Source organism: Lolium perenne, chromosome 5, assembly GCF_019359855.2.
Source record: "Lolium perenne isolate Kyuss_39 chromosome 5, Kyuss_2.0, whole genome shotgun sequence".
NCBI lineage: Eukaryota > Viridiplantae > Streptophyta > Magnoliopsida > Poales > Poaceae > Lolium > Lolium perenne.
The window spans coordinates 214,253,352-214,269,532 of NC_067248.2; the positions used below are offsets into that span (position 1 = coordinate 214,253,352).

At 46.7% G+C, this 16,181-nt stretch overlaps 1 protein-coding gene and 1 long non-coding RNA gene across 2 annotated transcripts; one reads left to right on the forward strand and one right to left on the reverse strand.

Moving 5' to 3' along the window:
- Positions 1–327: 327 nt before the first annotated feature.
- LOC127301892 (serine carboxypeptidase 1-like) lies at positions 328–15,578 on the reverse strand. The gene is made up of 9 exons (XM_051332186.1): positions 15,197–15,578; positions 14,960–15,067; positions 14,782–14,839; positions 1,524–1,743; positions 1,166–1,426; positions 943–1,049; positions 750–836; positions 554–659; positions 328–468 (listed from the first exon to the last, which is right to left on the reverse strand). The coding sequence occupies exons 1-9, from the start codon at positions 15,576–15,578 to the stop codon at positions 328–330; spliced, it is 1,470 nt and encodes a 489-aa protein (XP_051188146.1).
- On the forward strand, positions 13,247–14,157 carry LOC127301893 (uncharacterized). The gene is made up of 4 exons (XR_011745497.1): positions 13,247–13,462; positions 13,550–13,660; positions 13,749–13,818; positions 13,899–14,157. It is a non-coding gene; the product is annotated as an uncharacterized lncRNA (long non-coding RNA).
- Positions 15,579–16,181: the final 603 nt, after the last annotated feature.

The window sequence follows — 16,181 nt, forward strand, 5'->3', positions numbered from 1 at the left end:
GACAGTGTTGTATTCCCCCTTTAGAAAACCTCGCTAAACTCTATGGTCCAAGTGGATACAAGAAAATAATTAAGGAAAAAAAGCATTCAAAAGGAAAACATTCAAATCCGCTGACTGCGACTCCTTTTCACGTGTTGTTCGAACCCATTTTCATTTATAAAGACATATATCATAGAAAACTGAAAATAAATATATTTGGAGAAGACTATAAAAACACCTATCTAGATCCTCGAATTGAAAGAGACATTGAGAGGGATGAAGAATCCTAATTCTTGCTATTTGCTATCGATCTAATTATATCAAATCTGACTCTTAGTGATCATTTCCCTAAGGTGGTGCCACCCCGTTGAGGAAAGAGCTCAACACTATCAAGGCTCTCTCAGGCTGGAAGGATGGAACCATATGGCCAGCTCCGCGCACAGTAAGAAATGTGAATCCACCGGCGTACTCCTGAACATATCCTCCCACCTGCAAGTGCAACGGTGACGCCATCAGCTAGTTGTGAAGAATCATGTAAGTAGCTGAATATTCTAATTCTAGAACTTGAACTTACCTCCTCCTTTGCTGTCCATGGGCGCCATGGAGTCATGACAGGGAGGGCAAGGTCTAGGACAGTGTGTTTTGTCGCCGGAAGCGGGCACACGGAATCAAAGTCGCCACTAAAAAAAATCGGTTAGTTAATTTGGTACCAAAGTCTGCAATACTTCTGAAGTGTTTTTTCTTGAGAATATTCAGTCAAGGTTTTGTACCTGAATATCCAAACGGGAAGCTTGCTCTCGATTAAAAACTTGATGGTTGGAAGCATGGACATTGGGGCATCTTTCCAGTTCAAGCTCCTGCGAAGTGAGAAGATGTTTGTAGATGCGGGTTAAAGACAAGAGGAATTGGTAGCTGACTACTGATATACATTAGCATCAAAATTATTTCGTTCATAGATCTTACGTGCAGCCTTGCCACTTTGTCGGTCTAGCGTGGAAAGCGTTCTGCACTGCCGGATCATTGAGGTAGGCGTTGGTAGGAAACTCACTGCATGGATCATACCCAGGAAGCTGCAATTCGAACATAAACAATGAGGTTAGCATTTCAGAACGTGCAGTAATTTCCCCCAAAAAGAATTGCCTTTTGTTCAGAAAGAAAAACAAACAGAAGTTGCTAGCGGTCATACATTGGCACTTGGGTAATACTTTCCATTAGGCCCTTCAAGGCAAACCGGAGCGTATATGTTGTAGGCATCAATGTCGCCTTCATGGAACACATCCAAAGCACCGTTGCATGCCGCCTCTAAAGAGGGCGTCTCCACCGCGCTGTCGAAGTTGCAGTGCTTGGTGACGTTAGTGTAGACCTCGTCTGACATCACACCATGGGTCCAGAAGAAGTCCACTCTGCCCTTAATATTTATGTTGTCATCAAGATACGGATTTCCAACCTTCATCATGCCAAAATGAGACTCATTATTATATTATTATCGCTGTTTTTTTCAACCATATTTTCTGTCACTACAACATGCAAATTTGACTACGTACCAGGACACCCTTCAGATTCACGATGGTTCTGTTGTTGTAGGTGTTGTGGAGCAGGATGGTGGCGGCGAGCTCCGGCACGTAGTGGCCGGCGAAGCTCTCCCCGGAGATGTAGAATGCACGGTCCTTGTATTCGGGGAACCTCTCCAGCCAATTCAACAGAAAAATGTACGCATCATCAGCCGTTCTCTGGTCTCCGCTGAGATTGTAGTCGGAAGACGCACTAGTAGAAAACCTCTCATCCATCTAAGCCATTGGTACCGGTTCCCTTACGAACCGGTACCAATGGGGTCATCTATACCGGTTGATTGGCTCTGGCGGGCGAGGAGATTTAATACCGGTTCGTTAGGAGCTTTCGTACCGGTTCGTGTTAGGAACCGGTACGAAAGGTCTTCGGCCAAAATTAAAACGCGTGGTGGGGCCCGGGCTGGACCTTTGGTACCGGTTCGTAACACGAACCGGTACCAAAGGGTACCCAGCCATATCAAAATCGCCCAGATCGTCCCGAGCCCCCTGCTGGCTCTCATTTTTCTCATCTTCCTCACACTCTAAATTTTTCTCCACCTCTCACACACTCCAATAATCTTTATTTTTCTCCACCATTTTAACAAGATTAACGGCATACATCTATCCAAGGGTTAGCAATATCATCCTTCCTTCCGGCGTTCCTAATTTAGCTCAGTTCTTTGGTAGTTTTAACTCGTACTATTTTTGTAGTGCAATCAAGGTGTTCGATGAAATGCCTAAGTTAGTGATTTTATTTTTTTATATGCAATTTGAGCTGAAATTATGGTATGTTTTGTAGGTTTTAATTAGTATCATCCCCGTCCTCACCGCCGTCGATCGCTAGCGTCGTCCCCTAGCCGGCACGGTACCACCTCGGTGAGCCCCTCTTCTTTTTTATAAAAATAACTTAGTTTTATGTGATGAACTTGAATATTAATTAAGTTGGTCACTCATATATCCATGATGTTGTGTACTTAATGATTTTTGATATACATATAAAATGCAGATGAGTCGACAATGGATGTACGGTGACCGGTGCCATCCCGAGTTCATTACTGGCATGCATTATTTTCTCAACGTGGCTGAGGCAAACAGGCGATCGAATGGTTTCATGTATTGTCCATGTAGTTCCTGTTAGAATATGATGGATTACTCTACCTCGAAGACCCTTCACGTCCACCTGCTGGAGAATGGTTTCATGCCCAGCTATAATTGTTGGACCAAGCACGGAGAAAGAGGAGTTATATTGGAAGACAACGAAGAAGAAGAGGATAGTGACAACTATCCCAGCTTATTCACGAAGACGGTGGTAGTAGAATGGGGGAAGATGAAGCTGAAGAAGAGCTCATTTTCGATGAGCCGATTTTTGATGACCCGGATGACGATTTGGGTCGGGCCATTCTTGATGCGAAGATGAACTGCGGAAATGAAAAGGAGAGGTTGAAGTTGGAGAAAATGTTAGAGGATCACAACAAACTGTTGTACCCAAATTGCGAAAATGGTCAGAAAAAGCTGGGTACCACGCTGGAATTGCTTTGCGATGGAAGGCAGAGAATGGTACTTCGACAAGGGATTTGAAAAGTTGCTGAAAATAATAAAGAAGATGCTTCCAGGGGAGAACGTGTTGCCCTCTAGCACGTACGAAGCAAAGAAGGTTGTCTGCCCTCTAGGATTAGAGGTGCAAAAGATACATGCATGCATCAATGATCTGCATCCTCTACCGCGGGAGTACGAGAATTTGAATGCATGCCCGGTATGTAGTGCATTGAGGTATAAGATCAAAGCGAGATGACCCCGGCGATGTTGAGGGTGAGTCCACCCCAGGAAGAGGGTTCTGCGAAGGTGATGTGGTATGCTCCTATAATACCACGGTTGAAACGTTTGTTCCGGAACAAAGAGCATGCCAAGTTGTTGCGATGGCACAAAGAGGACCGTAAGAAAGATGTGATCTGAGACACCCCGCCGACGGGTCGCAGTGGAGAAAAATCGACAGAGAGTTCAAGTCATTTTCAGATGACGCAAGGAACTTAAGATTTGGTCTAAGTACAGATGGCTTTAATCCTTTCGGGGAGCAGAGCTCCAGTCATAGCACCTGGCCAGTGACTCTATGTATCTATAACCTTCCTCCTTGGTTGTGCATGAAGCGGAAGTTCATTATGATGCCAGTGCTCATCCAGGGCCCGAAGCAACCCGGCAACGACATTGATGTGTCCCGAGGCCATTGGTTGAAGAACTTTTAGAGTTGTGGCGTGACGAAGGTGTACCTGTGTGGGATGAGCACGAACAAAAGGAATTTAACCTACGAGCGTTGTTATTTGTAACCATCAATGATTGGCCTGCTCTTGGTAACATTTCAGGGCAGTCAAACAAGGGATACAATGCATGCACACACGGTGTAGCTGAGACTGATAGTATGTATTTGGGAAACAAGAATGTGTACTGGGCATCGTCGATTTCTTCCAAAACAACATCACGTAAGAAAGAGAGGAAAGCATTTCGGAGGTGAGGCAGATAACCGAACCAAGCCTACCCGCCCTAATGGGGAAGTTATATATGATATGGTCAAGGATTTAGAAGTGATCTTTGGAAAGGGTCCCGGCGGACAATCTGTTCCGCATGATGTTGACGGACACGTACCCATGTGGAAGAAGAAGTCGATATTTTGGGAGCTACCCTACGGAAATTCTTAGAGGTTCACTCGCAATCGACGTGATGCACGTGACGAAAAATCTTTGCGTGAACCTGCTAAACTTCTTGGGCGTGTATGGGAAGACAAAAGATACACCGGATGCACGGCAGGACCAGCAAAGTATCCACGAAGGAAACAACCTGAATCCAGAGAAGTATCAAGGTCCCGCCAGCTATGCTCTTACCAAAGAGGAGAAGGAGATCTTTTTGAAGTCTGAGTAGCATCAAGGTCCCGTCTGGCTTCTCGTCGAATATAAAGGGAATAATAAACATGTCGGAGAAAAAGTTTCAAAACCTAAAGTCTCATGACTGCCACGTGATTATGACACAATTACTTCCGGTTGCATTGAGGGGGCTTCGCCGGAAAATGTTCGAGTACCCATTGTGAAGCTATGTGCGTTCCTCAATGCAATTTCTCAGAAGGTGATCAATCCACTTACTCTACAAAATTTACAGAAGGATGTGGTCCAATGTCTAGTCAGCTTCGAGTTGGTGTTCCCACCATCCTTCTTCAATATTATGACACATCTCCTAGTTCACCTGGTCGAAGAGATTGGCGTTCTCGGTCTGTATTTCTACACAACATGTTCCCCTTTGAGAGATTCATGGGAGTCTTAAAGAAGTACGTTCATAACCGTGCTAGGCCGAAGGAAGCATCTCCAAGGGCTATGGAACAGAGGAGGTCATTGAGTTTTGTGTTGACTTTATTCCTGACCTTAAGCCGATCGGTGTTCCTGAATCGCGCTATGAGGGGAGACTGCGTGGAAAAGGCACGCTAGGAAAGAAATCAGCAACGTGTATGGACGGACATTCTTTCACTCAAGCACACTACACAGTTCTACTTAATTCCATCTTGGTGGCTCCGTACAAAGAGGAACACAAGGAGATCTTACGCTCTAAATACCCGGAGCAACGTGAAGATTGGATTGATGGAGAACACATGAAGACTTTCGGCGGTTGGTTGCAAACACGTCTCATGAATGTCACCGATGACGAGCAGCTGTACTTGTTGGCCAAGCAACCATCTTCTACTATATCGACTTTTCAAGGGTACGAGATTAATGGGAACACATTTTACACTTTCGCCCAAGACAAAAAGAGCACCAACCAAAACGGTGGTGTCCGCTTTGATGCGAGAAGATGGCAATGGGAACAAGGTCACATATTATGGGTACATAGAGGAGATATGGGAACTTGACTATGGACCTAATTTCAAGGTCCCTTTGTTCCGGTGTAAATGGTTCAACCTGAAAGACGGGTACAGTAGACCCGCAGATGCGGAATGACTACGGTGGATTTCAAGAATCTTGGGTACGACACCGAACCATTCGTCCTAGCCAGTGAAGTGGCTCAGGTTTTTTATGTGAAGGATATGTCTAGCAAACCGAAAAAAAGGAAAGAAAGGCAAGAGGACACATCATACGATGAGCCAAAGCGGCACATAGTTCTTTCAGGAAAAAGAAACATCGTGGGAGTAGAGGACAAGACAGACATGTCAGAAGATTATAATAAGTTTGACGATATTCCACCCTTCAAGGTAAAAATTGACCCAAGCATCATCTTAAACAATGAAGATTGTCCATGGTTGCGTCGCAAAGAAGAAGAAAGGGAAACGAGCGAAGAAAACTCGAAGACTAGCTAGCTACATATAGGGATCATAACTTGTGTATCTCAATATGGAAATCACTTTTGTGTAATGATGTTACCGTATGTAAGATATTAACAATGGAGAGGGTTGGGTTTTTTTACTATTTAAGTCACGCGGGCTTGCAGGTAATTTTTTCCGAGGCGTAACTTCCTAATATGCCATATATAGGGCTTGTGCACCACGGGCATATTCTATAAGTTCCGCCACGGGAGATTTCCCAACCCTTTCCGCAACATTGTTAGAGGAGATGGAGTCTTCCACGGGCTTGCAGGAAAAAAATTCCGAGGCGGAACTTCCGAATATGCCATATATAGGGCATGTGCACCAAGGGCATATTCGAGAAGTTCCGCCACGGAGATTTCCCAACCCTTTCCGCAACATTGTTAGAGGAGATGGAGTCTTCCACGGGCTTGCAGGAAAAAATTCCGAGGCGGAACTTCCGAAGATGCCATAGGGCGTGTGCACCAAGGGCATCTTCGACAAGTTCCGCCACGGAGATTTCCCAACCCTTTCCCCAACATTTGTTAGAGGAGATGGAGTCTTCCACGGGCTTGCAGTGGAAATTTTTCCGAGGCGGAACTTCCGAAGATGCCATAGGGCGTGTGAACCAAGGGCATCTTCGACAAGTTCCGCCACGGGAGATTTCCCAACCCTTTCCTCCATCCATGGTGATGAAACTCTCCATCCATGTTGGCTTGTTGAGCTGCTTCCCATGGTGTATCGATGCTCCTTTTATAGGCAGAGCGTCCTTATCTGCCGACAGCTTTAGTACCGGTTGTAGACACGAACCGGTACTAAAGGTTACCCACGCGTCCTTATCCCACCGACAGCGTCGTGCGCTACATACTTTATCTCATCGAGCAGGGCGTCCTTATCCTGCCGACAGCTTTAGTACCGGTTGCACCCACCAACCGGTACTAAAGGTTACCCACGCGTCCTTATCCTGCCGACAGCTTTAGTACCGGTTGCACCCACCAACCGGTACTAAAGGTTACCCACGCGTCCTTATCCCACCGACAGGGCGTCGTGCGCTACATACTTTATCTCATCGAGCAGGCGTCCTTATCCCGCCGACAGCTTTAGTACCGGTTGCACCCACCAACCGGTACTAAAGGTTTGCCTCGATCTGTCTTCCCGCCTATTTTCTTCCCGCGCTTTCCACCGGTTCCCGCCTCTGTCTTCCCGCCATTTTTTCACTATATATATGTAGGCTTGGCCACCATTTACATATCACATCTAGACTCATATCTCGCAAACCTCATCATTCTCTCCCATGGCTTCCATCGCATCTCTAACCCCCGGGAGGCGGAGGCGCTTTGCGCCTCGAACTACCCTGCCCGCCGGGCTACCGCGTCCCGACCGGCTGGTTGCTAAGCGTCGGAGGCGTACCGGTCCCTCCAGTCCCTCTAGGTGTGGCGCGCGAGATGGCCATCACGAACCACTACTACTTCGAGCTCACGCCGAGCAGCGGAGGAATCCCCGGTGGCATCCCGACTACAGCCCGACTTGGGAAAGCTTCTTCATCAATCGGCGTGAGAGGGCGCTTGCCGAGCACGAGGAGGGCGGCCCGCCTCCTCCGAACTTCAACGAGGCCGGCCGTCGGCTGTGGTGGCGCGGCCGGACTCTCCAGCGTCATGGCCTACCGTGGCCCCCGCTGCGCTACCCTCGGTCCCAGCCCACGCGTGCTCACCCGCCGACGTTCGAGTACCGCGACCCCGATGCGCCGACGATGATGACGGCGACTACGACGACTACGGTGGCGAGTACTACAGGGCTAGGCAGGAGTATGACTGAATGACTCCCAGTAGAATTTGGTCATGTATCTTTAATTTTCAGTTAAGCTATGTACTTTTAATTCGAGTTCAATCGTAATAAAATTTCATTCCCGCCCTTTCTTTCCGCCTTTTTCCGTCGTACGTGGCGGGAAAGTTTCCAGCGGACGGCGTCGTGGCAAGAGTAAAGAATAGAAATAGATAATATATAGAAAAGAATTAGAAAATATATAGAAAAGAAATATAAAAAAGGATATAGAAAACAAATAGAAAAGAAAACAAACGGAAATAGAAAAAGAAATAGAAAAGAAATAGAGAAGAAAAGAAACAGAAAATAAAAAGAAAAGAAAAGAAACACAAAAGAAAAGAAAAAAAACATAAAAGAAAAGAAAGAAGAAACAGAAAACAAAATAAATAGAAAAGAAATATAAAAGAAAAGAAACACAAAAGAAAGGGGAACGAAAATGAAAAGAAAAGAAATAGAAAATGAAAAGAAATAGAAAATGAAAAGAAAAGAAATAGAAAATGAAAATGAAAAGAAATAGAAAATGAGAAGAAAAGAAAAGAAACACAAAATAAAAGGAAAAAGAAACAGAAAAGAAAGAAGAAAATAGTAAAAGAAAAAAGAAACAGCAAAAGAAAAGAAAACAGTAAAAGAAAAAAGAAAACATCCCCAGTGGCATCCCGACTACAGCCCGACTTGGGAAAGCTTCTTCATCAATCGGCGTGAGAGGGCGCTTTCCAGGCATGAGGAGGGCGGTCCGCCTCCTTCGAACTTCAACGAGGCCGGCCGTCGGCTGTGGTGGCGCGGCCGGACTCTCCAGGCGTCATGGCCTACCGTGGCCCCCGCTCGCGCTACCCTCGGTCCCAGCCCACGCGTGCTCACCCGCCGACCGGAGAGTACCGCGACCCCGATGCTGCGACGATGATGACGGCGACTACGACGACTACGATGGCGACTACTACAGGGCTAGGCAGAGTATGATCGAAGAATGACTCCAACAGTAGAATTTGGCCATCTATCTTTAATTTTCAGTTAAGCTATGTACTTTTAATTCGAGTTCAATCGTAATAAAATTTTATTCCCGCCCTTTCTTTCCCGCCTTTTTCCGTCGTACGTGGCGGGAAAGTTTCCCGCGCGGACGGCGTCGTGGCAAGAGTAAAGAATAGAAATGGATAATATATAGAAAAGAATTAGAAAAAAAATAGAAAAAAAATATAAAAAAGGATATAGAAAACAAATAGAAAAGAAAACAAACGGAAATAGAAAAAGAAATAGAAAAGAAATAGAAAAGAAATAGAAAAGAAAAGAAATAGAAAATAAAAAGAAAAGAAAAGAAACACAAAAGAAAAGAAAAAAACAGAAAAGAAAAGAAAAGAAAGAAGAAACAGAAAACAAAATAAATAGAAAAGAAATATAAAAGAAATATAAAAAAGGATATAGAAAAGAAATAGAAAATAAAACAAACGGAAATAGAAAAAGAAATAGAAAACAAATACAAAAGAAAAGAAATAGAAAAATAAAAAGAAAAGAAAAGAAACACAAAGAGAAAAGAAAAAGAAACAAAAGAAAGAAAAAACAGAAAATAAAAAAGAAATAGAAAAGAAACAAGAAAAGAAAAGAAAACAAGAAACAAAAAAGAAAACAAAAAACCCTTTGGTACCGGTTGGTACCACCAACCGGTACGAAAGGTCTTTCGTACCGGTTGGTGGTACCAACCGGTACCAAAGGGTACTCCTACGTATAACACTTAGGCGTGGCCAAACTTGGCCAAAAAACAGACACACCGACGCGCGCACACAGAGCCCACGCGCCGCCGTCGCCGTAGCCCGCAGCTCCACGCGCCGCCGCCGTCGCCATCGCCCGAGCTCCACGCGCCGCCGCCGTCGCCGTAGCCCGCAGCAGCAGCCGGTCGCCAAGCCGCAGCAAGAGCCGGGTCGCCGTCGTCGCCGCGCATCGACGCCCGCCGCTCCACCCTTTCCCCGCGCCGGCAACCGAGGTGAGGACCTCCCTCTCCCTCCCTCGCCTTGCCTCCCTCACCCCGCCTCCCTCACGTCGCCTCCCTAGCCGCCGCGCGCTCGCCGGGAGGAGCCCGCGCACGCGCGACGATCGCCGCGGTGAGCTCGTGCCGGCCTCCCTCACGCACGCTGCGGCATGTTCGACGAAATGCGCGCGCTGCCGTGCGGAGGGTAGGCGCCGGCCAGGCCACCCCGCCCCTTCACCTCGACGACCAGCAGCGGCAGCCGGTCGCCAAGCCGCAGCCGGCCCGGTCTTGGCGACGGCCTTGGCGACGGCCTTGGCGTCGGCCTTGGAGGCGAGGCAAGCACAAGTCCGGCCCGATGGCGGCCCTGGAAGATGGCCGTGAGCGCGGCGCCCGCGGTGTGCGCCGTGTGCTGCAGCAGCCGACGGCGGTGAGGGTGTGCTGTGGCGCCGGGCCGGCCGTGAAGGAGAGCCAGGCATTCGAATTTTGTTTCCAATTTTGCATAGAAAGAATGACACAATGACACAGTTACTTTCCAATTTTGATGAAGTTCAAATTTCAAATAGGGATTTTGATTATTAATCATATTTTAAAATTTTAGGCGGAGAAAAAATCAAGTTTTCAATGGGTAACTTTGAAGCTTTCCCTTTTATGCATCAATAGAGAGAAGAGCGAGAGGAAGAGCGCCGAGTGTTAGGGTTAGGGTCGAGAAAAAGAGAGAAGAGCGAGAGGAGGAGCGCCGAGTGTTAGGGTTAGGGTCGAGAAAAAGAGAGAAGAGCGAGAGGAAGAGCGGCGAGTGTTAGGGTTAGGGTCGAGAAAAAGAGAGAAGAGCGAGAGGAAGAGCGCCGAGTGTTAGGGTTAGGGTCGAGAAAAAGAGAGAAGAGCGAGAGGAAGAGCGCCGAGTGTTAGGGTTAGGGTCGAGAAAAAGAGAGAAGAGCGAGAGGAGGAGCGCCGAGTGTTAGGGTTAGGGTTTTTTTTGCTTTCTTCATTTCAATTGTTATCCATCTAGCAATCTGTTATATGATCATTACATGATGAATGAAATACAATTGCTTTCTTAATTTTGCAGTGACATTGAGGTATGGAGGACGGCACCTTCGTCCGAGATGAGGAGGGGGAAGAAGCGGTGCAGCGATTGATCTATGAGAGTGCCCGTGGTCCGGAACCCGACGATGGAGATGACAACGAGTACGCCGACTTTCTGAATGATTTTGGCGAGGGACTTGAGTCTGAACAAGTTAGAAAAGACAATGAAGTGTCCATCACAAACTCCGGCGAGGTGTATATCTATGTATCAATTAGTCTGTGTTCATCCCTAGATGCATTCATTTATTTGTATTGCACTTATTAACGAATAATTTTTTCTTTTAGCCTTCTGGATCATCGAGCAAGTCTGTTAGAACAAAACGAGGCCCGACGCGGGTGCTAAAGGGCGAGGGCAGGTTAGCCCTCACGGCATTCAAGGCTAATGGTGAACCAGTGGAGCCCAAGGAGTTTTGCCGCAAATTTACAAGTCAATCCGGAGTTATTGTTAGGGACCATGTACCGATCAGCATTCAAGAGTGGCATAAGCCGAAGAACCCGGAGAGTGGTGCTACTTATGTCAACGACAGCATGAAAAAATTTCTTTGGGAAACGCTACTGACAAAGTTCAGCCTACCGGAAGACATGACGGAAGGCCAGAAGGATAAAGTCAAGGAATGGACATGGAAGAAGATGGCCATACAATTCCAGAGCTTCAAGAAAAATTTATGGGACAAATATAAGAATGAAGATCCCCCATGCGAAGATAATCTAGTGAAGATAAAAGATCACTGGGCCGCATTTAAGGAGTATAAGAAATCGTCTAAGTTTGTGTCCCGATCGAAGAAAAATACCGAAAATGCTGCAAAGAAGAAACTTCCGCATCATTTGGGGTCAGGTGGCTACAAGAGTGCCATTCCGAAGTGGACAGCGTTTGAGAATAAACTGATGGATCATGGAATCACTCCACAGACATGGGACTGGCCCGAACGGTCCAAGTTACTGGTTGTTCGCTCATGGGGCAGGGTTGGACCCAAAGACAGGGTTGATCGTTGCGAAGGGAAAATGGAAGGAAAAAATTGAGGCAATTGTACCGAAGCTTGTAGATGCAATTGAAAAGGTCGAAAGGGAGAGTACATTCCCGATCGAGAGAATGACGAGCTGACACTCGCCTGGGGAACCCCGAACATGTTGGACGGCACGAGCTCGCCCAGGTCTCACCATGAAGGAAGCGTGGCCGGACAGCGCTGACACTTATAGAAGCCGTTCGCGAAAGAAGAAGAAGGACGCCGACATTGTAACGGAGTTGTTATCTAGGGTGGAGGCTCTTGAGAGAAATCGAGGGCACCCGATCAGCCGCTGTTTCTACAGGATCCACAAGCCGATGCTGCCCCATCTCAGCGAAGAAGCGATGTCGGTTCCTCGCATCTTGACGGATGTGGAGGAAGCTACCCCGTGGATTATGTCACGGAGAAGACAGATTGCGAGCTACATATGTTAATCAGGACCGCGTCTCGTTAAGGTGGCGGTCGGCTATGTGTACCCAAGTGAAGATGGAGCAATGCACCATCATATGCCCATTCCACCTGGTTGTGTTCGTGTCGGGGTGGATGAAGTTGTTTCGGGGTTTGAAAAAGTGGAGCTTGATATTCCTAGAGGTGAAGATGAGAGGACACCGGGCGATGTCAAGCACGGTTTCGCCCTATGGCCGAAGAAGTACGTCGTCCTTTTGCAAAGGCCACCGACTCCTACACATGAGCAGCAAATGCCATCGACTCCTCCTGGTGGCAGTCCTGGTGAGCAGCCAAGTCCACACCTACCGAGAGGGACCCCAGGCGTGAGTCCACCATCTCGAGATCCTCCGCGTAAGACAGCGTCCGTTAAGCGGAACGGTACGCCGCCTAGGAAGAAAGCTAGAAAGGAGAAACAACTGCCGCCTCCTGAGAAGTTACCTTGGGAAAAAACTCCAGAGGAAAACGCGGAGGCCGTTAAGGCCGAGGTGAAGAAATTTTTTGCACCGAAAGTGCCAGAGATACCTTTCGAGAAGACACTAGATCGGGAGAAAGTTGTGCGTACCGTTGACAATCTATATGACCCTGTACCATCGCCGCCATCTGACTATGCGCGTTCTATTGAAAGGTCGTATGACAAGATGATCGAGGCGACAAAACCCGTTAAATCGGGTATCAGGGAGATAAAAGGGATACACAGTGTCTACCAGCTCGGACAACAACCCGTTCAATCGGTCGCCCCTCTCAAGGTGTTTGACGGGAAGACCGTTCAAAGTTCTCGACAAGACGCAACTGATTACGCCTTAGCTGAACGAGCATATCAGTTTGTTCAAGGGAAAGATTTGGTCGAGAATCTCAGGAAGGTACCAACATGTATGCGTAACTTGCATTCGTGGTACCTTAAGGCCTCAAAGGAAGGGATCGAGACTATCATGGTGCGAGTTAGGGAAGAGCACTACTTCCATGAGTACTGTGTGAACGTTGACTTCGCCGAACTCTTTCAGTTATACAATCTCCGGGCCCTCGACAAATCAATCATCAGTTGCTATTGTCTGTAAGTGATTTATTTATTTAATTTGAGAAGTCGTTCATTGTCTGCAGATTATAATCTTTTGTGCGCTATATTATGCAGATCGAAGATGCTCGAATGCAAAAGGGACGATATCACAGACATTGGGTTCATTGACCCGAACACAATGCATGTCAAAACCATAGATGATCCCCTCTATAACAAGGATACACCGCAGACTTTGCTAAGGTTTTTGAAGCGACAACGTGACAAAAAGCTAATACTTTGGCCTTACAACTTCGAGTGAGTCTTACTGTCTTATAACACATTATATTTTGCTCACCGTATGTCAAAATTTTAACTAATGACTACATATTGAAACGTGCGTAGGTTTCACTTTATTCTTCTCGTCATCAATTTGGAAATTGGAGAAGTTGAAGTCTTGGACTCACTAACCAAAGAAAAGGATCTATACGTGTCTTGTTTTTTAATGCTCAGAAGGTAATTTGAATTCTTATCGGTTTGTTTCGTTAATTTCCTGCTTTGAACTAATTGATGACTCTTTTATGCATTTTCTTTTGTCGAGCAGCGTATGGCAAACTTTCATCAAGGAAGATACGTCCCGTGAATGGCCACCGAAGCTGCGATGGCGTGCGAAAGTAAGTAGTACTACCTAGGTCCACACACCTTTCAATTATCATACTTGACTATTGTTTGATTGAATTATATTCTTGTAAAGAAATGCCCGCAACAACCTCCGGGGACCGATCTCTGTGGATTCTTCGTTTGCGAGTTCATCCGCAGAATTGTCAACGAGAGAACGAATAATGAGAGAAATAAAGAGGTACAAAAACAATCTTCACAAATTTGTTTTGTTATCATAAGTTGTGCCGAGTTTCAGTAATAGTTGTTTCATGTATTCATTTGTATCTTATTCTTTTATAGTTGGCAAGAAAGCGGAACAAGCTCTCAATCGATGACCGCTTCATAGCAATAGGCGAGGAATTGGCGGGATTTTTCCTTCGGGACGTCATACCACCACTCGCAGAGCACCACAATGAATGAAGATGTACATGTTACATATATCGTTGACTCGAAGAGTACCACTATGCTACATGTAATAGACATATATAGAGTACGCCTCGGAGAGCACCACTATGCATGAAGATCGATCTTCATGCATAGTGCTACTTAATTTGCGATCTCATGCAATAACATGTGTGTTATATTATATGCACCAACTTGCTATGCATCATCTTGATCTTCATGTACTACCTAAACCCAAACGCGTTTCTGGTGCATCGACGCGATATGAATCAAACCGATATCCCTAAACCTCTCCAAAACCCTAAAAAGCCAATTCTCTGCCGCGGCAGAGATTTGGGAAAATTCCCTGCCGCGGGGGGAACCTTTGGTACCGGTTCGTATTACCAACCGGTACCAAAGATCCTCAGCCCTGAGCTCTCCTGGTGGCCCACGTGGAGGCCCGTTTTATACCGGTTCGTAAGCAACCGGTACGAAAGGGGGGGGGGGCTTTAGTGCCGAATAATTTGTACCGGTTGCAAAACCGGTACGAATGGCCCTCTGGAACCGGTATAGATGACCGTTTTTCTACTAGTGACGTGTTGGAGTAGGAGTACCCAACACCGGCGGGCGACTCCAGGAAGAGGACGTTAGCCACTGCCATAATTTTTCACAAGCAAGCTATATATATGAGAGTTTAGTCTTATAACCAGCTGTGATCAATCTAACATGGTAAAGACGAAGGAATAATTAGCTGGTAGAGAAGCAATAGGTTACCGGTGTTCCATGCGTTCAGGTTCTTGGTGAGCGTTTTGTTGTCCTGGGATACGCGGAACGGGCCAAGTTCTTGCATTGCTCCGTAGCCGAGTGAGGAGCATCCTGGACCTGTGGATTTACATACACATCTCCAGCGTGATCAATTAAGGAGTAGATATATATATGCAAGTATCAATACAGTTAATCCTGCAGACAAGAAATGTTCGACTGTGAGTTAATCCTGCAGTTAAATCAAACCTCCGTTGAGCCACAGGACGAGGGGCTTTTCGGCAGCACCGGAAGGTGCTTCGACGAAGTAGTAGAAGAGCGCGCGGCCGTTCTTCTGGTCGACGGTCACGTAGCCGCCGTACTGGTCGAAGTCGACGCCCTGCGGCTGGCCCGGCAACGCCCGGATCTTGTCGGCCGCCTTGTGCGAGACTGCAGAGCTATTCTTTGCAGCCAGGCTGCTGGCGACCATGTCACCTATGTTACGCGCTTTGAAAGTGCCGGAACTGATCTCGCCCTTCTTCCTGGACGAGATGAAGGCCCTCAGCGCATCCTCCTGCTGGGATGCATCGGCGTGCAGCTGCAGTGCAGCCAGGCAAAAGAGAAGCAGGGAGAAGAACGAAATGTTCTTCATCTTTTATGAGGTGATGGTGATTGTCGATCTATGAGATGAGAGATATCGATGGCATGCAGCCACCGAGGGGTTTATATAGGCTCGGGAGGAAAGGAATAGAACGGACGAACCCTGACTAGATGGGAAATCGGTGAGATTATTTGGTGTTGTTACAAGGTTGTTAGCTAATACGGAATGCCAACAGTCTTGTTACATCTGTTATAGCAAGTTGATCCGTACGTGAGCTGTATAGATTGGGAGTAACAAGACTTATCTTTCTACACAACTGTGCGCTTGTATGTGGACGTTCTCGTTTTCGCTAAAATCTTGCGAAGATTACCATTTCTTTCCACCGGTGTTATGCTTCGTGAGAGAATACGGTCAAGATTAAAGATTTGTTGAACTGACAGCTAGGGGATTATATGCGAGTACAAAATGGAAGTCTAGTTGCGGTCAGACCTCAGACTTATGTAGTGATGTTCATTTTGTTAATTGACAATTGGGCAAGACTAGCGAGTGCGCAGTTAGTCCACCCGGGTTCAAATTCCTATCTCACGGTAATATCACAGGAAGGGACGAACTTTTAAACCGGGTTATTATCCTAGCGTAGGGAGAGTCTCATCC